The following is a 22,403-nucleotide window of genomic DNA, read 5'->3' as shown; positions in this document are numbered from 1 at the left end:
ATCCCCAAAGTGAAGGCGGGCCCTGGCTGCAGCTAGCACTGCGGGCTAGAAAGCCTTTAAGATGGGCATCCTGTCTGCAGAGCCCTTCCTTCCAACGTGCAGGGGACACTTTAGTTGAGAGGAAACCGATTTAGACATTAAGTATTGAAAACCACCAAAAGAAAGGTACGAGGGGCTGGTGCTGGCTGCACTGGGGGAAGCTGCCGCTGGGGACACCTGCACCCCATCCTGGAGGGCTAGTTCAAGTCCCCGCTGCCCTGCTTCCCATCTGGCTCCCTGCTAACGTGCCTGGGAAGGCAGCAGAGGACAGCCCCAGTACTTGTCTTCCAGGTACCCACGCAGAAGCCCTGGGTGGAGGCTGGGCTCCTGGCTTTGGCCTGGCCCTGCCCCGACCATCTGAGGAGTGAACCAGAAGATGGAAGATCTTTCTGTCTCTGTCTCTATGCTTGTCCAATAAATACATACATCTTTTTTTAAAAATTTTTTTAATTAATTTATTTTTTTTGACAGGTAGAATGGACAGCGAGAGAGAGAGACAGAGAGAAAGGTCTTCCTTTTGCCATTGATTCACCCTCCAATGGCCGCCGCGGCCAGCGCGCTGCGACCGGCACACCGCACTGATCCGACGGCAGGAGCTAGGTACTTTTCCTGGTCTCCCATGGGGTGCAGGGCCCAAGCACTTGGGCCATCCTCCACTGCACTCCCGGGCCACAGCAGAGAGCTGGCCTGGAAGAGGGGCAACCGGGACAGAATCCGGCGCCCCAACTGGGACTAGAACCCGGTGTGCCGGCGCCGCAAGGCGGAGGATTAGCCTAGTGAGCCGTGGCGCCGGCCCATACAGCTTTTTTTAAAGAGTATGGGATGTCACAGGGTGTTACAGGGTGCCACACAGGAACATGGACACATTTAAACGTCATGGGATATTCCGTGTGTATTTCTCAGGGAGGCTGGTGTCGGGGCAGAAAGGAGGCTGGGCCGGCATTGTGGCACACTGGTGCAGCCACCACCTGTGGCACTGATCTAGCTCCCTGCTAACGCACTTGGAAGGCAGTGGAGGATGGCCCAAGGGCCTGGGTCTCTGTCACCCCCTGGGAGACCTGGATGAAGCTCCGGGCTCCTGGTTTTGGTCTGGCCCAGCCCTGGCCATTGTAGCCCTTTGGGGAGTGAACCAGCAGATGGACGACCTGTCTCTTTCTCTGTCTGTCTCTCTCTCTACGGCTCTGCCTTCCAAATAAAGAAATCTTTTAAAAAAACAAAGAAGGGAGACTGCTAACTTGACGTGCAGTTGCTGGAATTGTTACAACAAGCAGGCATGACTTTGTCCTTTGCATGCATTCTTAGAGAATAAAGTACAGTGAAGTAACCAGGACAGGCACACGCCCCAGGGTTACAGCTGAAGTAACCAGGACAGGCACACGCCCCAGGGTTACAGCTGAAGCCCCACGGGCCATTACGCAGCCAGGAGGAGGAAGCAGGTTTGGGAAGTCTTGACGGGTTTGGAGGGGGTGATGGGCCTGGTCCTTCTCCTTTCCCTGATGATGAGCGGCCACGCTCTTGTGCCCCCAGAGTCCAAGAAGCAGCCACTCTGGCCGCATGGGGGGTGGCGGAGCATGGGCGGAAGGCGCCTATGTCTGGCGGCTGAGGTCGCTCTCCCTGTGTCCCACCCCAGATCCGCCTGGGGGGCAGGCCTGCCGGAGGTCATGAGTGGATGTCACAGCCATCCTGCCTGGCCGGCTGGGCCAAGCCTCACTGGCACCTGGAAGGTCCCTTCTCCTCTAGAGAGACGCCCACCCCAGGCCACCTGGAGGTAATCTGGGTGCCCCTCCCCAATGACTCCAGCTTCCTTCCAAAGCCCACTGGCTGACCTCTCTGTGCGGGCAAAGCTGAACCCAGCCTGGTCTAAGCCCAGGAACGTACTGGCCCCCACACCTGCTCCTCAGGGGTTTCCAAGTGTCAAGGCCCTCAGGGGAAGGGCCATTTATGAACTGGTCCCCATGGGTGAGCATGGGCAGAAGGGACCCCAGGGCGTGCCCCCCTAGGGCAGCTCCTGCTCAGTATGACATGGGGGATCCCCAGCTACTGAGCTCATCAAACCTGGCCTGGAGAGCTCAGCCAAGCGGCCAGGGGGGGAGGAGGGAGAGGAGGCCGGCGAGCCATACTTCTTGAGGAAGCAGCGCTTGGTGAGTCAGTGAGAAAGAACGCAGGTTTTAAGGCCCATAGTATGGGGCCTGCACGCCAGCTCACCATTTCCCAGGAAATCCATCTCCTTTGTGTTTACTGGCCTCATCTGTAGAATGGGTACACATAGCCTACTCTGGGAGTACTCTAAGAATGAAATGAAATGGTACAAATACAAAACCCACGTGTCACCGCGGTGCCCCGAGCCTCCTGCTCTGATGACTGAGACAACAGCAGTGCGGCTACAAGACATCACATAAGCAGTGAATTACTTTTTCCTCGGCCAGGCCTATCCCTACGGACGATCGCGGTCAGTGAGGGTCAGGGATTGCCGGGCAGAGGCTGCAGCTGGAACTCACTCACCACCTCCAGGTAGGACAGCTACGCCTTGCCGAGCTCTCACCAGGTGCCAGGCCTGGCGCTGAGCCCTTTGAACCGGCAATCAACTCAGCACACACAGGTCCCGTCTGTGTTAGGTGGCTCTGTTAAACCCATTTCACAGATGTTGGAACTAAGCAGGAAAGAGCCAAGTGACCGGACATGCAGCCCGGCTAGCACACAAGGGCAGTCTGGGCTCCTGACGCCACCAGACCTTGGCCCAGGGGTCAGAGGCTTGAACGCATGATTCTGGCTGTTCCGTGCCCGGTCCACACCTACTTGATCCTCGGGTAACCCAGGACTGGAGGCCACTCCTTACGGGCCCTGCCAACTCGGGGGTGGGGCAGCAGGGGACGGATCCAATCTTGGCAGAAACCCAGAGTCCTCCCGACAAGAACCAGTCCAGAAACAATAAGATCACACTCAGTACACAAGGGCTCAGTACACCAGGTTGGAGGACGTGTCCACCTTCCTTCCCCTGCCCCAGCACGCGAGCTGTCCTCCCTCGGGCTGCGGTGTGTCCTCGGCCATTACTCCACTTCTCGGAGCCTCAATGCCTGCATCTATAACAGGACCACCAATTCCTCCGTCCCAGGTCGCTGTGAGGATTCGTGAGGCAGCAGGCGCAGAGCAGGTGCTGTGGTCAGGACACAACAGACACTCAGAAGTGTCTCCTCTGCCCTTTCTCCAGGCCCCTGGCGCTCCAAGCTCGCTGGAGACACTCTCCCACAAGGCTGGGAGGGAGCTGCATGTGTCCCCTGTGCCCGAGGAAGCTGATGTGGGACAGGAGAAGGGACACAGGACCAGGAGTTAGGGGAAGCCCAGCTCTGCAACCCCTAAGCTTGTCTTGAGGACCCCTCCGAACCTTGGTTTCGTCTCCTGTCACGCAGGTGAACGGTACCGCGCCAGCTTCTACCCTGCAGGACCAAACAGCATCTACAGATGAGCTGGGTACACCGTAAAGTGCCGTGCAAAGGTCAGGTTGAGTAGCAAGACAAGAGGGAGAGTAAGCTACACAGCAGGCAGGCCCAAGCGCAGCCTTTAAGTAATTCTGGCTTGGCGGAGGCACGGTTCCCATCGTATTAGTGAGAAAACAAGCCTAGAGAGGTTGTGCACCTGATCCACAATGGCACAGCACTGGTACAGTCAGGGCCCAAACCAGGCCCAGGCCCTTGGGAGCAGCAGAGCTGGCCCATCTTGTTCCACTCCCTGGCCCGGTTCCCTGCGTGGCTAGGTGTTCAGGTCTGAGGAAGGGGCAGCCCTAAGTTCTGGTCTGGCTGCCTTTGAAGCCTCTAGTTCTGAAAGGAAAGGCTGCAGCCCCTCCCAGAGACGCCCTGGACAGCACCGGGCAGGCAGGGAGACGTCCAGGCTAGGCTGTGCCGTCTCTGGCACACAGAGTTCCTCCAAGCCCTGGGGTTCAAATCCAGACTCTGCCATTGCTGGAACGTGGGTCCATGATGGAAATCCCTGGGCTTTTTCCCGCTCATTCGATGAACGAGCTGTGAGCATTAAACAGGAAAGTGACCTTCCCAGCTTTGCGGAGGCCTGGGGTGCTGTGTTGGCTGCTGGTTTTAATACTGCTGTCACTGCTACTGCCCACCCTCGACCCTGCACAGCACAAAGGTCTCCTGTTCCCACTTGCATCTAAAAGATGCAGTTGTCTTAAATCCATAATTGTTGGCCGGCGCCGTGGCTCACTAGGCTAATCCTCCGCCTTGCGGCGCCGGCACACCGGGTTCTAGTCCCGGTCGGGGCACCAGATTCTGTCCCGGTTGCCCCTCTTCCAGGCCAGCTCTCTGCTGTGGCCAGGGAGTGCAGTGGAGGATGGCCCAAGTGCTTGGGCCCTGCACCCCCTGGGAGACCAGGAGAAGCACCTGGCTCCTGGCTTCGGATCAGCACGGTGCGCCAGCCGCGGCGGCCATTGGAGGATGAACCAACGGCAAAGGAAGACCTTTCTATCTGTCTCTCTCTCTCTCTCTCTCACTGTCCACTCAGCCTGTCAAAAAAAAAAAAAAAAATAGCAACACCATTTATTATGAAATCTTCCTTTGAGATTTGTCTTCATTTAGCTATCTCCTTATAGTTTAACTTCTTTGGAGTATTTTGAGTTTTTTTTTTTTAAATGTTAATACATATTTGTCAAATCTAAGTTCCAGGGGATGGCGCTATGGTGTAGTGGGTTAAGCCTTTGCCTGTGAGGCTAGCATCCCATATGGGTGCTGGTTCGAATCCCGGCTGTTGTACTTCTGATCCAGCTCCCTGCTGGCCTGGGAAAGTAGTGGAAGATGGTCCAAGTGCTTGGGCCCCTATGCCCATGTGGGAGACCTGGAGTAAGCTCCTGGCTCCTGGCTTCAGATCGGCCCAGTTCTTGCCATTGCGGCCATCTGGGGAGTGAACTGGTGGATGAGAGATCTCCCTCGCTGTCTCTCCCTCTATCTGTAACTCTGCCTCTCAAATAAACAAATAAGTGCATTTGAGTTCCGTCACTGAGGAGTTAACTGACTGGGTTTCGGGGATCGGGCCTACTGCAGCATTTAGAGGCCCAGGAGGGGGCAGGGGTTAGCAGGACAGGGAAATGGCAGGGTCCCAGCTACCATGGGCTTCAAGTCAGGGTCTCCACGGCCTAGCACAGGGGCTGGGATTTCGTGCAGGATAAAGATCTCTCTGGAAGAAGGGAATTCAACAGAAATTCTTCAGGAATATGCTGCAAACAAGATAGACATGGGATCCTAATTGAAGCACAAAACCACCAATGCCAAGGTCAACCAGAGCCTAACAAGGTGCTTCTGGTGGTCTCGCACACAGGACTGGGTACCAAGAGGCCAAGGGAGAGCCCTGTCTACACTGAGTGTGTAACTGAGCAGCTGCTGTCCTAACTCTCAAGGGAGCACAACCTTGAAATCTGATCTACTGTCTCCAGCCTTCAGTCCCTGGGCTCACAACTTTCAAAACTTTTAACAGAAACCAAAAGCTAAGCTGCAGCTTGAAGCCACCAGAGTACCAGCTAAGCTACTAGTCCCTGGGCACCTGCTCCATGCCACACACACCACGCTGACACTCTATGCACACCCTCTAGTTCTCAGAACTCTGCTGTCTGAGTATAGACAGACCCATTTGACAGATGTAGGAACTGAGGCCCTGAGATGAATATCTTACTCAGGATCACACAGTAAGTAAGGGGGCGTTTGTTTAAACTCAGTTTTACGGTCTCCAGAGTCCACAGTGTCCCATTCTGCCAAGTGCTTCCTCTGACCTGGCCTGGACAATGCCCCGCTGGGGTCCAGGCCTGGACAGCGGCCCGCTGTGGCCCATTCCTCCATGACCTGGCTAGGTGCTTACCAAGGAGGTGCTTGATGATGGCTTGGTTGTGCTCCCAGAGGTTGCTGAAGGTCCCCCAGCGAGAGTGGCCATCGGGCACGGGGTTGGCCTTGATCCAGCCACCGCAGGCGTAGCTGAAGAAGTCCTGGCAGGGGTCCACCGTGGGGTCCATGGAGCTCAGGATGGAGCTGGTCACCGAGACGCAGGCCTCACTCAGGCATACCGGGGGGCTCCCTGGAGGGGTCAAGGACAAGAGGCCAATGAAGGGCAGGCAGGGAGGAGGCAGCATGAGGGCGGAGGAGGTAGCCCGGGGCCCAGGAGGGCACAAGCCCTGCTCTGGCCCCAACCAAAGAGGTCTGGACCTGGATGGTCACGAGACCCCGCTGAGAATGATTTCAGCAGATGCTAATCTGGCTTGCAAAATAAGACTTCAGTTCAGCTGCCTGAAGTCCTTTCTGTGGCTGAAAAAGAATCTTTTTCTCTTATTCAATCTTTCCTTCCACAGATCTTCACTGACTTATTACTGTTCCGTGAAGCTCAACAAATGCACGCAGCCATTCCTGCATTCAACAAAATAATCACCGAGCCTCTTCTGGGTTCTCTGCCGAGTGCAGAGTGTGTGTGTGTGTGTGTGTGTGTGAGACTCACAAAGGCAGAGCTTTGTTCTTTTCCTTCAGGAGCTAATCATCTATGGCTGGCGCCGTGGCTCACTAGGCTAATCCTCCGCCTTGCGGCGCCGGCACACCGGGTTCTAGTCCCGGTCAGGGCGCCAGATTCTGTCCCGGTTGCCCCTCTTCCAGGCCAGCTCTCTGCTGTGGCCCAGGAGGGCAGTGGAGGATGGCCCAAGTGCTTGGGTCCTGCACCCCATGGGAGACCAGGAGAAGCGCACCTGGCTCCTGCCTTCGGATCAGCGCAATGCGCTGGCCGCAGCACACCAGCCTTGGCGGCCATTGGAGGGTGAACCAATGGCAAAGGAAGACCTTTCTCTCTGTCTCTCTCTGTCTCTCTCACTGTCCACTCTGCCTGTCCAAAAAAAAAAAAAAAAAAAAAAAAAAGAGCTAATCATCTTGTTGGGGATACGCACATTATGGGAGAAAAATTTAAAAAAAAAAAAAAAACTACATAGGAGAAATGCCCGCCATTTGCTCTACAAATCAAACCAAGGATTTGCTGTCAAGTGCGGGTGCAGGTAACGTGGTACCCAGCACACAGGGAGGAGGACGGATGAGGACAGGGTGGGAACTACGAAAGATCACTCCTGCGCCCGAGGCGGGAGAGTTGGTTACCCTCACTGAATCCTGGGGTCGGCGAAAAACCCTAAACATCCCGAGGACACCAGTTTGCTGGCAGCAAGAGGACCTGAACCAGGGACCTGGCCCATGGCAGCAAAAGCAACCAGACAGTGCAGGCCTGGAGAACCCAGCGCAGCCTAACTGTCTGGTGGCAGGGGCTATGCTGGGGTGACAGCCCACAGCCATGGCACGCAGGCTCACGGCCGCATTCAACCCTCGTGTCCAGCATCGGGTGCAGGTGTGAGGCCGCTGTGCAAAGAGGAGGAAACTGAAGCCTGAGGGAGCGGAACAAGGTCACCAGGCTGCAGGCGCGAGCTGAGAGCCGAGGCCAGGTCCGTCCTGGGCGCTTAACGCCACGGCTGCACCTTCCTCGTCCATCTCTTCGCCTGTCGCGACATGAGCGAGGAAGGCAGCCTGACTGTCCAGGCCCTGAGACTCAGGTTAAACCCCAGCCTTCCGCTTCTGCCCGTGGGGCCCTGTGCATGGGACCACATCACTCCAAGCCCCAGTTTCTGTCTCTAGACATCTGGAACAACGTCGGGCCCATTTCATAGCAGGGATGGAATGAGCTTGAAACCGGGCGCAGGGCGCAGCTCCCTCCATCCGAGTCTGATGTTGCACCTTTGGGGAGCAGAAAGCGATGCACAGCCGGCAGGGGCTGCCTCCGCCTCCCCGGAAACACAGCGCCAGCCGGGGCGGCAGGGGCTGGAGCAGCTCTCCCGTGGGGTCACCAACATCTGATGACAGCAGAAGTCCTTCAGGCTCTGGAAAGGCTCAGAGGAGCTGCACGGTCGGACAATCACGGTGACTTGACTTTGGGATAATTCTGCAGCCATGAAAAGCCCTGACCCGCAGCAGGCCTTGTGGCATAGTGTGTTACACAGCCACGCAGACGCCTGCATCTCGTATCACCGTGCTGCTTCGAGTCCCAGCTATGCTGCTTCTGGTCCAGCTTCCTGCTAAAAAGCCTGGGGAGGAAGCAGATGACGGCCCAAGTACCTGGGACCCCGCCACCCACCTCAGAGACCTGGATGGAGTTCCCGGCTCCTCCTGGCTCCGGCCTGGCCTAGCCCTGCCTGTTGCTGGCATTTGGGGAATGAACGAGTAGATAGAAGATCTCTGGGAGTCTCCATCTCTCTCATTCAAATAAATATATATTTTTTAATTATTATTATTATTTTTGACAGGCAGAGTGAACAGTGAGAGAGAGAGAGACAGAGAGAAAGGTCTTCCTTTGCCGTTGGTTCACCCTCCAATGGCCACTGCAGCTGGCGCGCTGCGGCCGGCGCACCGCGCTGATCCGATGGCAGGAACCAGGTACTTCTTTTTTTTTTTTTTGACAGGCAGAGTGGACAGTGAGAGAGAGACAGAGAGAAAGGTCTTCCTTTTGCCGTTGGTTCACCCTCCAATGGCCGCCGCGGCCGGCGCGCTGCGACCGGCGCACCGCGCTGATCCGATGGCAGGAGCCAGGAGCCAGGTGCTTTTCTTGGTCTCCCATGGGGTGCAGGGCCCAAGCACCTGGGCCATCCTCCACTGCACTCCCTGGCCACAGCAGAGGGCTGGCCTGGAAGAGGGGCAACCGGGACAGAATCCGGCGCCCCGACCGGGACTAGAACCCGGTGTGCCGGCGCCGCTAGGCGGAGGATTAGCCTAGTGAGCCGCGGCGCCGGCTAGGAGCCAGGTACTTCTCCTGGTCTCCCATGCGGGTGCAGGGCCCAAGGACTTGGGCCATCCTCCACTGCACTCCCGGGCCACAGCAGAGAGCTGGCCTGGAAGAGGGGCAACCGGGACAGAATCCGGCGCCCCGACCGGGACTAGAACCCGGTGTGCCGGCACCGCAAGGCGGAGGATTAGCCTAGTGAGCTGCGGCGCCAGCCTCAAATAAATATATTTTAAAACATCATTGAATTATTGTGCATCAAAAAAGAGCAAGGAAACGTGTGAGGGGGTGCATTTTAAACACCTCTAAACCCGATTTTATTTATTTATTTATTAAAGAGGCAGAAAGACACACAGACAGCAAGAGGGAGAGGGCGCCCATCTGCTGGTTCACTCCCCAAATGCCTGAAACAGCCTGGACCCCGGCTGAGAGCTGGGAACTCGATCCAGGTCTCTGACGTCGGGGGGCAGGAATCCCGTCACTCCAGCCATCACTGCTGCCGCCCAGGGTCTGCTTCAGCGGGAATCTGGAGCCAAGTCTCAAACCCAGGCGCACTGAGGGGGGGGAGCAGGTGTCTTAGCCAAAGTCCTAACCACGACGCCAGACGCCTGCAATCAGATCACCCCATCAGAAGTGCACACCCCGCTCCTCCCCCGGGGGGATGTAACGGAGTCGTCAGGGTGGGGGAGGGACTCCTGTGCACGTTGAGGCTGCTCACTGTTATGATGCAAATTCACAGCGGGGCGGGGAGAAGAATAGGATTGTCGCTACACTCCAAACCACAGCCAGTGAAGCTGGAAGTCCTGGTGGGCAGAAACACGCAGGAGGCAGACTGTAAAGGACTTGAGTTTAAAAAACAAGAACTCAGCCCCCAGAAGTCGGGCACAGGGGTCTAAGTTCCCAGCTCAGCACACACTCGGCCAGACACTGGGCTGCCGACCTAGGCGGCGCTTGCAGCAACTGATTCTTCGCCCGTGTAATGGTTTGCAGATCTTTCAGCAAGTATTCCTGGCCCGGCAGGTGCACAGTGTGTATCTGATTAATGAAGGGTCCTGGTCTCCCTCTGCCCGCACATCTAAGGTCCCATCTCCCTTGGGGAAATCTTCCAAGATGCTCTTCCTCTCTGGGTCCCTGGGCTGCCTGAGTGTCTGCTATGCTGGGTCACGGTCGGCTCCTTGGTTACCTCCCAGCTAGAACGTGAACTTGAGGGCTGGGTCAGCACTTTGCTTTTGCGTTTCCTTTGTCCAGCACTGTTCTTGGCACCCAGCAGCTGCTCAGTGCGTGTGTGCTGGATGAATGAGTGAGCTCTGTCCAGCACGTGGTCAGCCCCCCTGCAGAGACAGCAAGTATTCCTCCCTTTTGGACATGAGTGCTCCGTGGACGCGGCAGGAACCCGTTCCAGTTCTCAGACACTCACCCTGCTGGAGACACTTTGAAGTTTTTTCTGAGAGAATTCATTATTATTTGCTTTGCTGCTGCTGTCTGGAAAGGACCTGCAAGGTTCTGGAAGGAGGGAGCAGCAGGCAGGCGGATGGCAGTGCCCACGCGCTGGACACAGCTTGCGGCCGGGTCTCCTAGACTTCAGAGGATTCTCTCTGATTGGCCTGACGCTCACTCAGACGCGACTGCCACCAGCACCTGCTACTGCGCCAGCGTCGGGGGCGGCCACTTTATCAGGTGGCTCAGGGCTCACCTGGGCCCTGGCCCACATTTACGCCAGCGACGTCCAGCCACGTCCAGGCTGGGAAAACCCCTCGGAGGCTGTGAGAGGCTGCGCCCCCCTTGGTAATAGCGGCAGATAATTAAGGAGCCAGTTCCCGGGGCTCCCTTTTAGTCTCTGGTGAAGAAACATCCTGGGAACTCCCAGGGTCAGGTTCAGGGCAGCACTCGGGCTGCCAGGGTCTGCCTGCTCCCCACGTCCTAGGCCAAGAGCTGCAGAGACACGGGCCACGTCTACACGGACCAGCAGGGACTCTGAACCGAAGCTGACGAGAGGGCAGCTGTGGAACAAGACTGATCAGCTTGTGTCCCACTGGTGAAGTAGGTACACAATCACACTCATGCACACACACTCATGCACACACACACATACCTGCACAGTCACAAACACATACCTGCACACACATGCATACCTGCAGTCACACACACTTATGCACACACACACACTCACACTCATGTACACTTACACATGTGCACACAATCATGCACATACGCACTCCTGTACACATGCACACACTTGTGCACACGCACATCCATGCACACACATGTGCATGCTCATTCATGCACTCACATGCACACCCATGCATACCTGCAGTCACACACATACACACTCACACACACACATTCATATACATGCATATGCAGTCACACACATACACACACCCACACTCATGTACACACTCATGCACATGTACACACACGCACACACGTTCATATACATGCATACCTGCACACACACACGTACACACTCACACACGTGCACACACATGCATACCTGCAGTCACACACTTATGCACATACGCACACACTCACACTCATGTACACTTATACATGTGCACACAATCATGCACATATGCACTCCTGTACACATGCACACACTTGTGCACATGCACACCCATGCATACCTGCAGTCACACACATACACACTCACACTCATGTACACACTCATGCACGTGCACACACACGCACACACGTTCATATACATGCATACCTGCACACACACGTACACACTCACACACGTGCACACACATTCACATACATGCATACCTGCAGTCACACGCAGGGAAAGGCTGCTCCCAGCTCAGTCCTCCATCCCACTCCTTTGTTCCTTCAATTGTTCATTACTCATTTGACTACTTGCACACCTCTGGCAGGCAGGCACCAGACTAAGCACATATGGTTAAGGTTAATTAATCTAATACGCACCACGCACCTGCTGGGCCAGGCACAAAACATCTATAAACCATTAAACAGTCAGTTAAATAATGAAGCAATTATTTCGTAAGCACCACCTAGGTATTTGGCCCTGGGCCTGACTCACAGGAAGCACTCATTAACTGTCTCTGGAATGGGTGAGTGGTTGTGTCCCTGACACAGGGGGACACAGGGATGACTCAGACCAGGGGTCCCCTCCCAGCCCAGTCCGCCACAGCGACTCCCCAGTAGACAGGCTCAACCTTGTCTGGAAACGACACCCCCAGATCCAGCCAGGGTTTCCTCTGATGGGCTGCGAGACTATCAGTGGGTGGGACCCCAGAGGCTGCTCGAGTGGGCCATCTGGCTCTCAGAAAGCTAGAGCGGGAGGCAGCGGAGAGTGAGGCCAGGCATGGCCAGATGCCCCACCCCTGTCTTTAAGGGACCCGCCCTTCCCAGTCCCCTAGGGGCTAACTGTGCTCAGCTGCTCGGTGGGGCTCTTGGCTAGATCCCCTCAGCCGGACGCCCTCTGGCAGCGGGGACAGAGAGGGCGCGACCCCAACACCACACAGCTCAGGACAGACAGCCAAGTGCACTCACAGAGGTGCGCGAAGGGCAGGCGGCCCGCGAAAGGACAGCTTTTCTGGGACACTGATTTGCTATGGGGAGACTACACAGCGAGGCAGAGCCCTGAGGAGCCTGGCAGCCCCGGGTGGAGTCCAGGTGCCCCACTCTGCCCCCACTAGCCGTGTAACCCAGGGCAAGTCACTCCGCCTCTGTGCCTCCGGCTCCTGATCCAGAAAAGGGGGCCAGAAGGGGCACACTTGGCGGAGTGCTGGAAGGAGGGAGGGAGAGACCTGCTTGGTGCATGGAACTGTTCAGCCAGCAGGAGCCAGGATGGCAGCTAGCATCAGCCTGCGCTTCCAACTGGCCCGGCTCCCAGCACCACCAGCGGCAGGCCGAGGTGGAAGAGAACCTACGAGGCGCCAGGTGCATGCCCTGTGTTACTCCCAGTCCTCGGCCCCATCCCCAGACTGGGCACTGTGTTCACACGTGAAGGAGAGAAGACCCAGGCTCTGGGAAATTGAGCGACCTGTCCAAGGTCACACACGGCCAAGCCGCCGGGTCAGGGTGTAGACTTGTGCTCGACTCCGAAAAACCTTTATACCGCCTATGCCATCCACCTCCCAGGTCTCAGCGCATCTCAGCAGCCCTCGCCCTCTTAGCCTTGCTTACTCCGTGGCCCAGGAGGTCAGTCCCAGCCCGGGCAGGGGAGCCCCTGTGCACACAGCCAGGGGCAGCAGTGAGTCAAGCCCACCACAAAGCAGAGAGGCACCTACTTGTCTGATACTGGATGCCCAGCGCTGCCAGGCAGGCCACCAGTCCTGCCGCCAGAAACGCCACCAGCACCACCAGCCGCTTCTCCACCTGGGTCCGTGCGGCCCAGCACCGCTGGCTGCTCCGGGAGCCGTGGAAGTTCACCTGCAGGGGAGGGGGCAGGAGGGGTGGGGAGGCGGTGAGCCCGGGGCGCCCCCTCCCTGGGAGGAAGGGGCTCTGCTGTAGGCCTAGGCCCCGGGGAGCCATCGGGGCTGCCCTCCCGCCTCCGGGGCGGTCGGGTTCCCACAGACTCAGCCCTAATCCAGGGACGGATCCACCGCCCTGCTCGGCAGCTCAGATTTGCTCCCACACATCAGCGAGGCAGGCTTGCCTTTTCTGTGTCACCCGATATGGGTGGAAGGAAAAAACCCGCAGCTTTTCCCCGATTCTCCTGTAAGGAGTTCCCAAAAGAACAGGATGTTTGGGCTTGCAGGCATGCAGTGAGCTGCCAGCTGGGCTCTCCCGAGAGCTCCGCCCCCACAAGGCCGGGGACGAGGTGACCAGGCACAGGAGCAGGGGACAGCTGCTCACGGAACCCTCCCCGCCCCGCGGGAGCTGCCCTCTGAGTTCTCTCTTTGCAAATAAGGAAACTGAGGCCCGGAGGCGGCAGCCTCGCCCTCCTGCACACAGTGGAAGGGGAGAGCCGGGCGGCGAAGCCTGTGTGGGACTCCAGAGCCCACTGGGCAGCGAGAGGTTTGGGGGAAATAGCTCCATTCAGCAGACCCTCAAAGGGAGGAAAAGTGTCCCCGGCCTCACGGTCTACGCAACAGGAAAGGAGGCACAATGAGAGGAAGGGGCAGGCGTGGCGGCGCTCGGAGCCCTCGCCCAGGCCAGCTTGGGGTCCCCTCTGCTCCAAGAGGTGCTTCCTGCAAAAGCCAAGGCCGCCAGACAGGAAAGGTCCTGAAGTTGGGAACGACCCCGATGCCGTGTACCCAGCTTAGCACCAACTCAGGGCCAGGCTGGAAACACGCAGGGGAAGAGAGACTCCCTTGATTTCAGAAACAGTCTGGGGTGTGCAGGGATTCAGTCAGGGAAGGCTTCCTGGAGGGGGTGATGTCTGGGCTGGGACCTGAAGAATAAGTAAGAGACAACCAGGTAATTGGGGAAGGGTTGAGCGGGGCGAGGCTTTGATCCTAAGAGGTGCTATGATGGACTTCCTCCGAGGACGGCAGAGGCATGGTTAGAATTGCCCTTTGGGAAGCAAAAGGCAGAGGACGCAAGGCTTGGCAGGGCTGGGCATGGAGGCAGGAGGTCTTAGCAGCTTGCTGGGGAGTGGGGCACTGCCAGGGGACACGAGGAGACCCAGACTCAGACCTGCCAGAGCCGCTAATGGCCAAGGGGTGGCTGCCCCTGGAGCCAGGCCAGAGCCCCGAGGAGGCCCCACACTGGCAGGTGGGGCTCTGCGGCGGTCAGCTGGGGGAGGGGCCGCACGGCCGTCGCTGGGTTCTTTGTGGAAAGGAAGTGAACGGGGATTTCTGCACCAGAGGAGGTGGCGCACAAAGACTTCGAGGAAGAAAAGATGGGTTCTAAAAATGCAAAAAGGCGGCTGGCGTCGTGGCTCACTTGGCTAATCCTCCGCCTGTGGTGCTGGCACCCCAGGTTCTAGTCCCGGTTGGGGCACCGGTTCTAGTCCTGGTTGCTCCTCTTCCAGGCCAGCTCTCTGCTGTGGCCCAGGAGGGCAGTGGAGGATGCCCAATTGCTTGGACCCTGCACCCGTGTGGGAGACCAGGGGAGGCACCTGGCTCCTGGCTGCGGATTGGCGCAGCACTGGCCATAGCGGCCACTGGGAGAGTGAACCAGTGGAGGGAGGACCTTTCTGTCTCTCTCTCACTGTCTATAACGCTACCTGTCAAATAAAAATAAATAAATTTAAAAAATGCAAAAAGGCCCCCAAGGCTTGGCGACACCTGAGACAGTCCAGGACGCCAGGCACCAAAGCCGCCGTCAGGCTTTGGAGGGACACCGCCTGCGGTAACCCCTTCGGAAGCTTTGTTGAAGTGTGAGAAGTGGGCCGGGGCTGTGGCAATAGCAGGTGGAGCTGCTGCCTGTAACACCAGCATCCCACATGTGTACTGGTTCGAATCCTGGTTGCTCCACTTTTGATCCAACTCCCTACTAATGAGCCTGGGAAAGCAGTAGAGGATGGCCTTGGGCCCCTGCACCCGCATGGGAGACCTGGAGAAGCTCCTGGCTTCGGATCGGGTCAGTTACAGCCATTTGGGGAATGAACCAGCAGATGGAAGACACCTCTCTCTACCTCTCTCTCTTTCTTTCTCTCTGTAACTCTGGCTGTCAAATAAATAAATCTGAAAAAAAAAAAAAAAAAAAAGACATGGTGCAGCCAGGACATGACTGGTACCCATATGGGATGCTGCCGCCACAGGCCGTGGCTTAACCTGCTACTCCACAGCACCAACCCCAGAATCCCAGCTAGGGCTCCCGACTCCAGCTTCTTGCCAACTTAGACCCTGGCAGGTAGGGGTGATGGCTCAAGTGACTGGGCTTATGGCACTCATGTGGCAAACCTAGTACATATTTGTTGTATATAGATATATGTTTATATAATTATATATATTTTTTTCTCAAATAAATAATTGTGAAAACAGAGCGAGAGCCCCCGCCTGGCACTGGCTCTGGGAAGGCAGGCTTGGGGAAGAGGAACCGCTCCCCTTATCTGGGTGGAGAAAGGCCAGGGGATGGAGAGCAAGGAGGCAGCGGGAGCACGGGGCGACGGCATCTGAGGAGGTGAAGGGCGAGGAGGAAGACAGAAGACGGAAGGAACCTCAGAGGGAGCGGGAAATGGGCCAATGTCGGTTAAAGACGGGGGTGTTCCCAGCACGCCCGCCCTCACGCATCCCTAAGTGCAGGATGGAGGATCGGCTCCACAGACACCCGGCAGTGGGGGGCTCAGGGGGAGAGAACGGGACAACGCCTCCCTCCCTCCAGAACGGGCACCCCGGCCCCCACCAGAGGAGCACCAAGCGGAGCTGAGCCTCATTTTCCAGTGTCAACCAGAGTGCTGAGTCTAAACAGCTGGTGCTCACCGCAAAGTTAAATTAGAATTAAGCCACAATTGAATTAAAAATGCATACTTCCAGGTCAGGATGGCAAACAGAATTTGGAGATGGGATTTTTAACCTTTGTCATGGTTTCTGCTCGCCTTGGGTCACCAGGCTAAGGGCCTTGTGGTTGCTGGACAAACCTTGCTTCGAGGGGCAGAAGGAAACCAGAGGCATCCCAGGGGCAGGAGGTGTCCCTGGAAGCCTGGGGCCAGGACAAGGAGGCCGTTCCAGGAGAGGATGGCGAGCCCAGGGCTGTTCCGGGAGAGGATGGCGAGCCCAGGGCTGCAAGTCAGGGCACTGCTGTGCTACGGCAGCGGCCCTGGCCCCTCTCTCGGAGTCCCCACTGCACCTCCTCCGCCTCCTTCCTAGCTGCTGGCAGGGAGCCCATGAGACGAGGTCACAGCAAGGGGAGACGTGAGTGGTGTCTCACTTTCCTTCTGGAAAGGAGAGCACGTCCATCAGTAGAGCCAGTCTGCAGGGAGCGCGAGGGCAGGCAGCCCGGTCCATCTCGGGAGAGGTCACCGGGCGGTGGCCATCAGCCAAGCAGCAGCGCTGAGGCTGGAGGGTGCAGCTGAGAGGCCGTGTGGAAGCTCAGCGCGCTGGTGGCCTTACCCACCCCCCCACCATCAGGTAAGGTGACAGAGGACGCGAGACACAGAGCAAGGGGTGCCTGTAAGAGAGCAGTGGAGAGGGAGACAGGGAAGGAGGCAGTTAGAGCCAGAGGGAGGGAGGGAGAGAACAGAGGTGAGCGGTCCAACCCAGGACTTCCCAGCATTTCCGCAGCCAAGGGAACAAAGCCCTAATCCGGGATAAATATTCAGTTACAGAAGTGAGTGCCCGGCTCAGCCAGGCTTACAGCAAGAACAAGTTCTGCAGGTGAGGACGGGGTCCTGCCGCCTGGGCCCAGGAGCTAAGTCAGCAGCAGCTGAGAGGACTCGGGGGGTGAGGGCGGGCATGACCTGGGTTTTTAGTCGGTCGGTCGGGGAGGCTTGGACTGCTGAGCCCTGGCCAGGTCCCCAGCAACCTGAGCCGCGTGGAGCAGCCAACAGGAGCTGTCTGGCCAAGGACTTGGCGGGGAGCCCAGCCCCGGTGCGGGCTGGCAGGGGGACCTACTGGAGCAGGTGGACCGTGACAGCCCAGCCCAGCAAGGCCCCTGCCTCTGTGCGGTGTCAGTTTGGGGAAGTTTCTTCAAGGTTCCATAAGGTAGACTTCCAGTGGAGACCACTGGGGTCGGCCCAGAGCAGACTCTATAGTGTTCTCTGCCGGGGCCTTGAACTCCACCTGCTCCGTGCCCCATGCCTGCCTGCCTTCAGGTTTCAGGGAACAGCTTCAAGGAGCATCTATTTACGGAGTAAGAGGTTTCCACCTAGGTCCCCAGGGCGAGGGAGAAAGACCACAAATCTGGGAAGTCGGAGGCCAGCCAGGTCCCAGGAGGCGTGGCTGGGCAGCCCCTGGGCCGCAGTGCCCCCCCTACAATGGGAGCCCGCCTCGGATTCTAGCACCGCAGGGCCAACAGTCTGAGGGCTGACGGTACCTCCTGGAAAGCACACACGCCTGCCTCTTCATTTAAAATTCTTGTTTATATATTTATTTGGGAGAAAGAGAGAGAGCTCCCATCTCCTGGTTCACTCCCCGAATGCCCACGGAAGGCTGAGGCTGAGGCTAAGAGCTGGGAACTCCACTCAGGTCTCCCAGTGGAAGGCAGGAGCCCAGCTGCTGCCTCCCAGGGTCTGCATCGGTCAGAAACACTCTCAGGGGATGTGGGTGTCTTAACCACTAGGCTACCTGGCTGCCCGCCAGCACCAAGAAGACTTTTTAAACTACTGGGTGGGCTTCTTGCTGAGATTAGTCTCCAAAGATAGCCCTGGGCATGGTGGGGGGAAAAATGAGAAAACCCCTGCGAATATCTCAGCTTTCAAGTGCTTGGGCCCCTGCCACCCATGTGGGAGACTGAGATGGAGTTCCAGCCTCCTGGTTTTGGCCGGGCCCAGCCCTGGCTGTTTGTGGGCATTTGGGGAGTAAACCAGCGACATGGAAGATCTTTCTCTCTCTCTCTCTCTCTCTGACTGTCTCTCCTCTCTCTCTGACACTGCCTTTCAAATAAATAAATATATATAAAAATATCAACTTTATTTTTTCTATTAAGAAAAACTTTTTTTAAAGAATTATTTTTTATGTCTTTGAAAGACAGAGTTACAGAGAGAGGTAGAGCCAGAGAGAGAGGTCTTCCATTCTGCTGGTTCACTCCCCAATTGGCTGCAATGACTAGAGCTGAGCTGAGCTGAAGCCGGGAGCCAGGAGCTTCTTCCGGGTCTCCCACGTGGGTGCGGGGGCCTAAGGACTTGGGCCATCCTCTGCTGGTTTCCCAGGCCATAGCAGAGAGCTGGATCAGAAGAGGAGCAGCCGGGACTCGAACCGGCACCCATATCGGATGGCTGGGGCTTTAACCCACTGCACCACAGCACCAGCTCCCAGAAAAACTTTTTAAAGGTTCTGGCAGACAGCTGTGGCTGCCTGCTCCCCAGTTTAGGCTGCAGGTGGGACTTGGGCTACTTCCCTTCCAGCCACTGAAACGGTGTGTGTTTGGAGCAGAGAGAGGGAAGCTTCCGAGGGAAAGCTATTCTGCACATTTAAGACGACACCAAGATGTGCGTGTATTTCAACAAGCTCCCAGCAAATGAAAGTAGAAGATACATGTGTTTTGGGGCAGGGTAGGCATCTCGCATGGTAGAGGATGCCACTTGGGATTCCTGCTTGTCATACTGGACCCCTGGGTTCAAGTCCTGCTTTGCTTCCTGTCCAGCTTCCTCTTAATGCGCACCATGGGAGGCAGCAGATGGTGGCTCAAGTACCTGGGTCCCTGCCAACCATGTGAGAGACCCAGAAGGAGCTCCAGGCTCCTGGCTTTGGCCTGTCTATTGCAGACATTTGGGGAGTGAATCAGCAGATAGAGGGTTTTCTCTCTCTGTCATTCAGCCTTCCAAATAAATTAAAATAAATAAAAAACAAACTCTTAAGAAAAGAAAAATGCTTATACAGTAGCACTGAATTTATAGGCTGTGGGATAGGGACTGGCATTGTGGCATAGCCTGTGACACTGGCATCCCACGTGCGTGCCTCTTCATGATCCAGCTGCCGCTATGGCCTGGAAAAAGCAGTGGAAGATGGCCCAAGTGACTTGGCCCCTGCCACCCATGTGGGAGACCCGGAAGAAGATCCTGGCTCCTGGCTTTGGCCTGGCCCAGCCCTGGCTGTTGGTGCGCTAAGCCAGCAGATGGAATATCTCTTTCTCTTCCAGCAGATGGAAATGTCTCTCCTTCTAAATCTTTCAGGTAAAAACGAAAAAATGTTAAAAATAAATTAAAATGAAAACTGTAGGACATAACACTGTATATATGGGGTGAGATGAATTATTTTTAAAAATATAATAGTCCGGGGCTGGCACTGTGGCGTAGCGCTTTAAGCTGCCGTCTGCAGCACCATCATCCCATATGGCTGTTATCATCCCTGGCTGTGTGTCCATTTGGGGAGGAGACCAACAGATGGAAGATAGCTCTCTCCATGTCTCTCTCATTCTGACTTTCAAATAAATAAATAAATCTTTAAAATAAAATAAAGCAGTCCTTGTACAAACAGAGTGAAAAGCTAGAAGCTGTTGAGGCAGTGGGGTTACTGCTTCTTTTTCAATCCTTTTTTTAATATGTCATTTTTAAAAAGATTTATTTATTGTTGGGGCCGGTGCTGTGGCACAGCGGGTAAAGCCACCGTCTGCAGTGCCAGCATCCCATATGGGCACCGGTTTGAGTCCCGGCTGCTCCACTTCTGATCCAGCTCTCTGCTGTGACCTGGGAAAGCAGCAGAACATGGCCCAAGTGCTTGGGCCCCTGCACCAGCATGGAGACCCAAAAGATGCTCCGGCTCTTGCTCCTTCTGGTTGGTGCAGCTCTGGCTGTTGCGGCCAATTGGAGAGTGAACCAGCGGGTGGAAGGCCTCTCTCTTTCTATCTCTGCCCCTCCTTCTCTCTGTGTAACTCTAACTTTCAAATAAATAAATCTTTTTTTTTAAAGATTTATTTATTGTCACTATTTTTTTCTCACAAATGAGCATGTAAAGCTTTTATTGGAAAAAAAAAAAATCCCAGTCATTAAAAACATCCAATTTGTAGAAAACAATTCTTGGAAAAGCCAGCGAGCGTGAGTGCATGTTTGCTTTGGGGAAGTCAGGGGGGCCCAGGCAAACCAAGCTGGGTACCCACAGCACAACCCCAGCCCCGGGCAAGCTCTCTGCCTCTGCCTCAAGGAAAGTGGCGAGCAGACCCAGCTGGGCAGCTTGCTGTAGAGACACCCACAGAGCGCTCCAACCCACACGGCAGCGATGTGACCACAGGAATGTCCCGAGCCTCTTGCCACCCCTCCGCCCTGGCGTCTGCAACGAGGCCCCCCAGCCCTTACCTCAGGGCTCAGAAAAACAACAGAGACCCTCGCAGGCCCCCGTAGCGCTGCCTCTAACTCCCAGCTCCCAGCATCGTAAGGGAACTAAGGGAACGAGAGCAACAGGTCGCTCTCCACCACAACCCGGTCCCTGGCTTCGGAGGTGGGGCTCCGTGACAGCCCGCCCCCAAGGCCAGCTGCTGCGGTCCCACCACAGGGGACGATTTGGTGGGGAATCTGAAATGTGTGCTGAGAACCTCCGGTGGAAGACGAGCCGGCAGCGATGGCCGATTAGGTTGTTTTCATTTGCGAAGGGAAATGTGCCTGCCGCAGAAATCTAATTTCCTGCTGGATTTCGCCTCGAGGGGCGGCTCGCAGAAGAGGTCCCACACAGACTGGGGTTGGTCTGCCCCTGCCAGATCCTTAGCTGGGGTCCTCAGGCTCCCCCCTGTCTTCCCTCTCACTGCCTCCGTCTCCTACTAGCAGGGGGGAAAGGATTCCCTGACATCTTCCGGATGGTTCTAAGGCCCGGTGGAACCATGTAGTTGGGGGGAGAGTGGCTGTACCCCAGGGGGTGGACCCACACAGGGTCGGGAGGTCAGTTCTGCCCAGTGCCTGGTTCTCCAGCCTGGGGGAGAGGGCCCCCACTGCCCCGCCCCCGTGGCGCTCCGCCCTTGACCAGTGTTCCTGCTCCAGCTCACCCACCCCAAGCTCACTCTGGAATTGAGCCATGATTTGGTGTCGGTCTGCAGGTGGCCTCAACGCCCCCTTCCACCTCCCTGGGTGGCAAGTGGTCCTGAGCTGAGAGCTCGCTGCTCCCCCCGGGGGGGGGGTGTTCCCGGCATTTCCAACTCCCTCCTACCCACCTAGCTGGCTCCAAACCCCACCCTGGCCGCGCGGGCAGAGGGAGCCTGGAGTTCATCAGATTCCCACAGGGGCAGACGCTGGAGATGGGAGGGACTTGGACCCCTGAGCAGGCTACAAAGGGGCAGGGATACGGATACCACTCCAGGAAATGGAGGTGCTGGGATGGGGGTGTCTGGGTAAGGCTGCCCACACAAGGCCACCCACTCTCCCGGGCTGCCCAGGGCGCAGGGGGTGGGTTCCAGACATTCAGGGCTTCCCACGCTCTGCCGGATCAAGGCTGGCCAGGTCCTGGAGCTCAGGGACTCCCTCTTCCACGAATGAGGAACTGGGGTCTGGGGGCTGCAGCGCCAGAAGCAGGTGGTGGGAGGATCTGAGAAGGCGCAGGCTGGCGAGGGTGGGCTGCGGGAGTGACTCCCCACGCCTCCGCACCGGCCCTGGCCCCGGCCAGGATTTCCCCGCGGAACCCCCGCGGCCCCCTCCCCCGGGCCCTCGGCGTTGGGGGCGGGGCGGCGCGAGCGCGCATGCCTGGCCCGGACCGCCAGGGAGCCCGCGGCGCTGGGGGCCAGGGCGCGTACCTGCAGGCCGTTGGGGTATCCGTCGCCTTCAGAGAGCGAGTCCACCAGGTCCTCCTCATCCAGCGTGGCCCGCTTGTAGGTCGACATCTGCAAGGCCAAGTGCAGCACGGACTCCCTCAGCGCCTCCATGGCTCTCACGCGCCCGAATGGGGAAGCGGCCCGGGCGCCGCCGCCGCCGCGCCCCGCCCCGGCCGGGGCACCGAGACCGGCCCCCGGACCGGCCCGCGGCGGGCAGGGGTCCCGCCCCTCGCTCCCCCGCCCCGCCCCGCCCACCCAAGCCGCGCCGGGGCCCCGGCGGCCACCCGCCCCGCGAGCTGCGCCCCGCGACGCCCGGTCCCGCGCGCTCCCGGCTC

The 22,403-nt window shown here is 57.4% G+C and overlaps 1 protein-coding gene across 4 annotated transcripts in view; it reads right to left on the bottom strand.

The window, feature by feature from the left end:
• ECE1 (endothelin converting enzyme 1) overlaps nucleotides 1-22,403 on the bottom strand; it is a 112,454-nt gene that overhangs the window by 35,534 nt on the left and 54,517 nt on the right. For 2 of the 4 annotated variants that reach the window (XM_051858006.3, XM_089301362.1), the window contains exons 2-4: nucleotides 22,051-22,137; nucleotides 13,080-13,221; nucleotides 5,896-6,108 (exon numbers count right to left, since the gene is read on the bottom strand). In XM_051858006.3, coding sequence (XP_051713966.3) covers nucleotides 5,896-6,108; nucleotides 13,080-13,221; nucleotides 22,051-22,137 — 442 coding nt within the window. Of the gene's footprint in view, nucleotides 1-5,895; nucleotides 6,109-13,079; nucleotides 13,222-22,050; nucleotides 22,195-22,403 lie in introns of those variants that run through there. The other 2 variants (XM_008265734.5, XM_070079132.2) reach the window with 2 other exon arrangements.

This window comes from Oryctolagus cuniculus, chromosome 7 (assembly GCF_051225735.1).
Source record: "Oryctolagus cuniculus isolate XC-2025 breed Fujian yellow rabbit chromosome 7, ASM5122573v1, whole genome shotgun sequence".
Lineage (NCBI taxonomy): Eukaryota > Metazoa > Chordata > Mammalia > Lagomorpha > Leporidae > Oryctolagus > Oryctolagus cuniculus.
The sequence above is the reverse complement of the archived record's forward strand: the minus strand, read 5'-3'. Positions and strand labels throughout refer to the sequence as shown.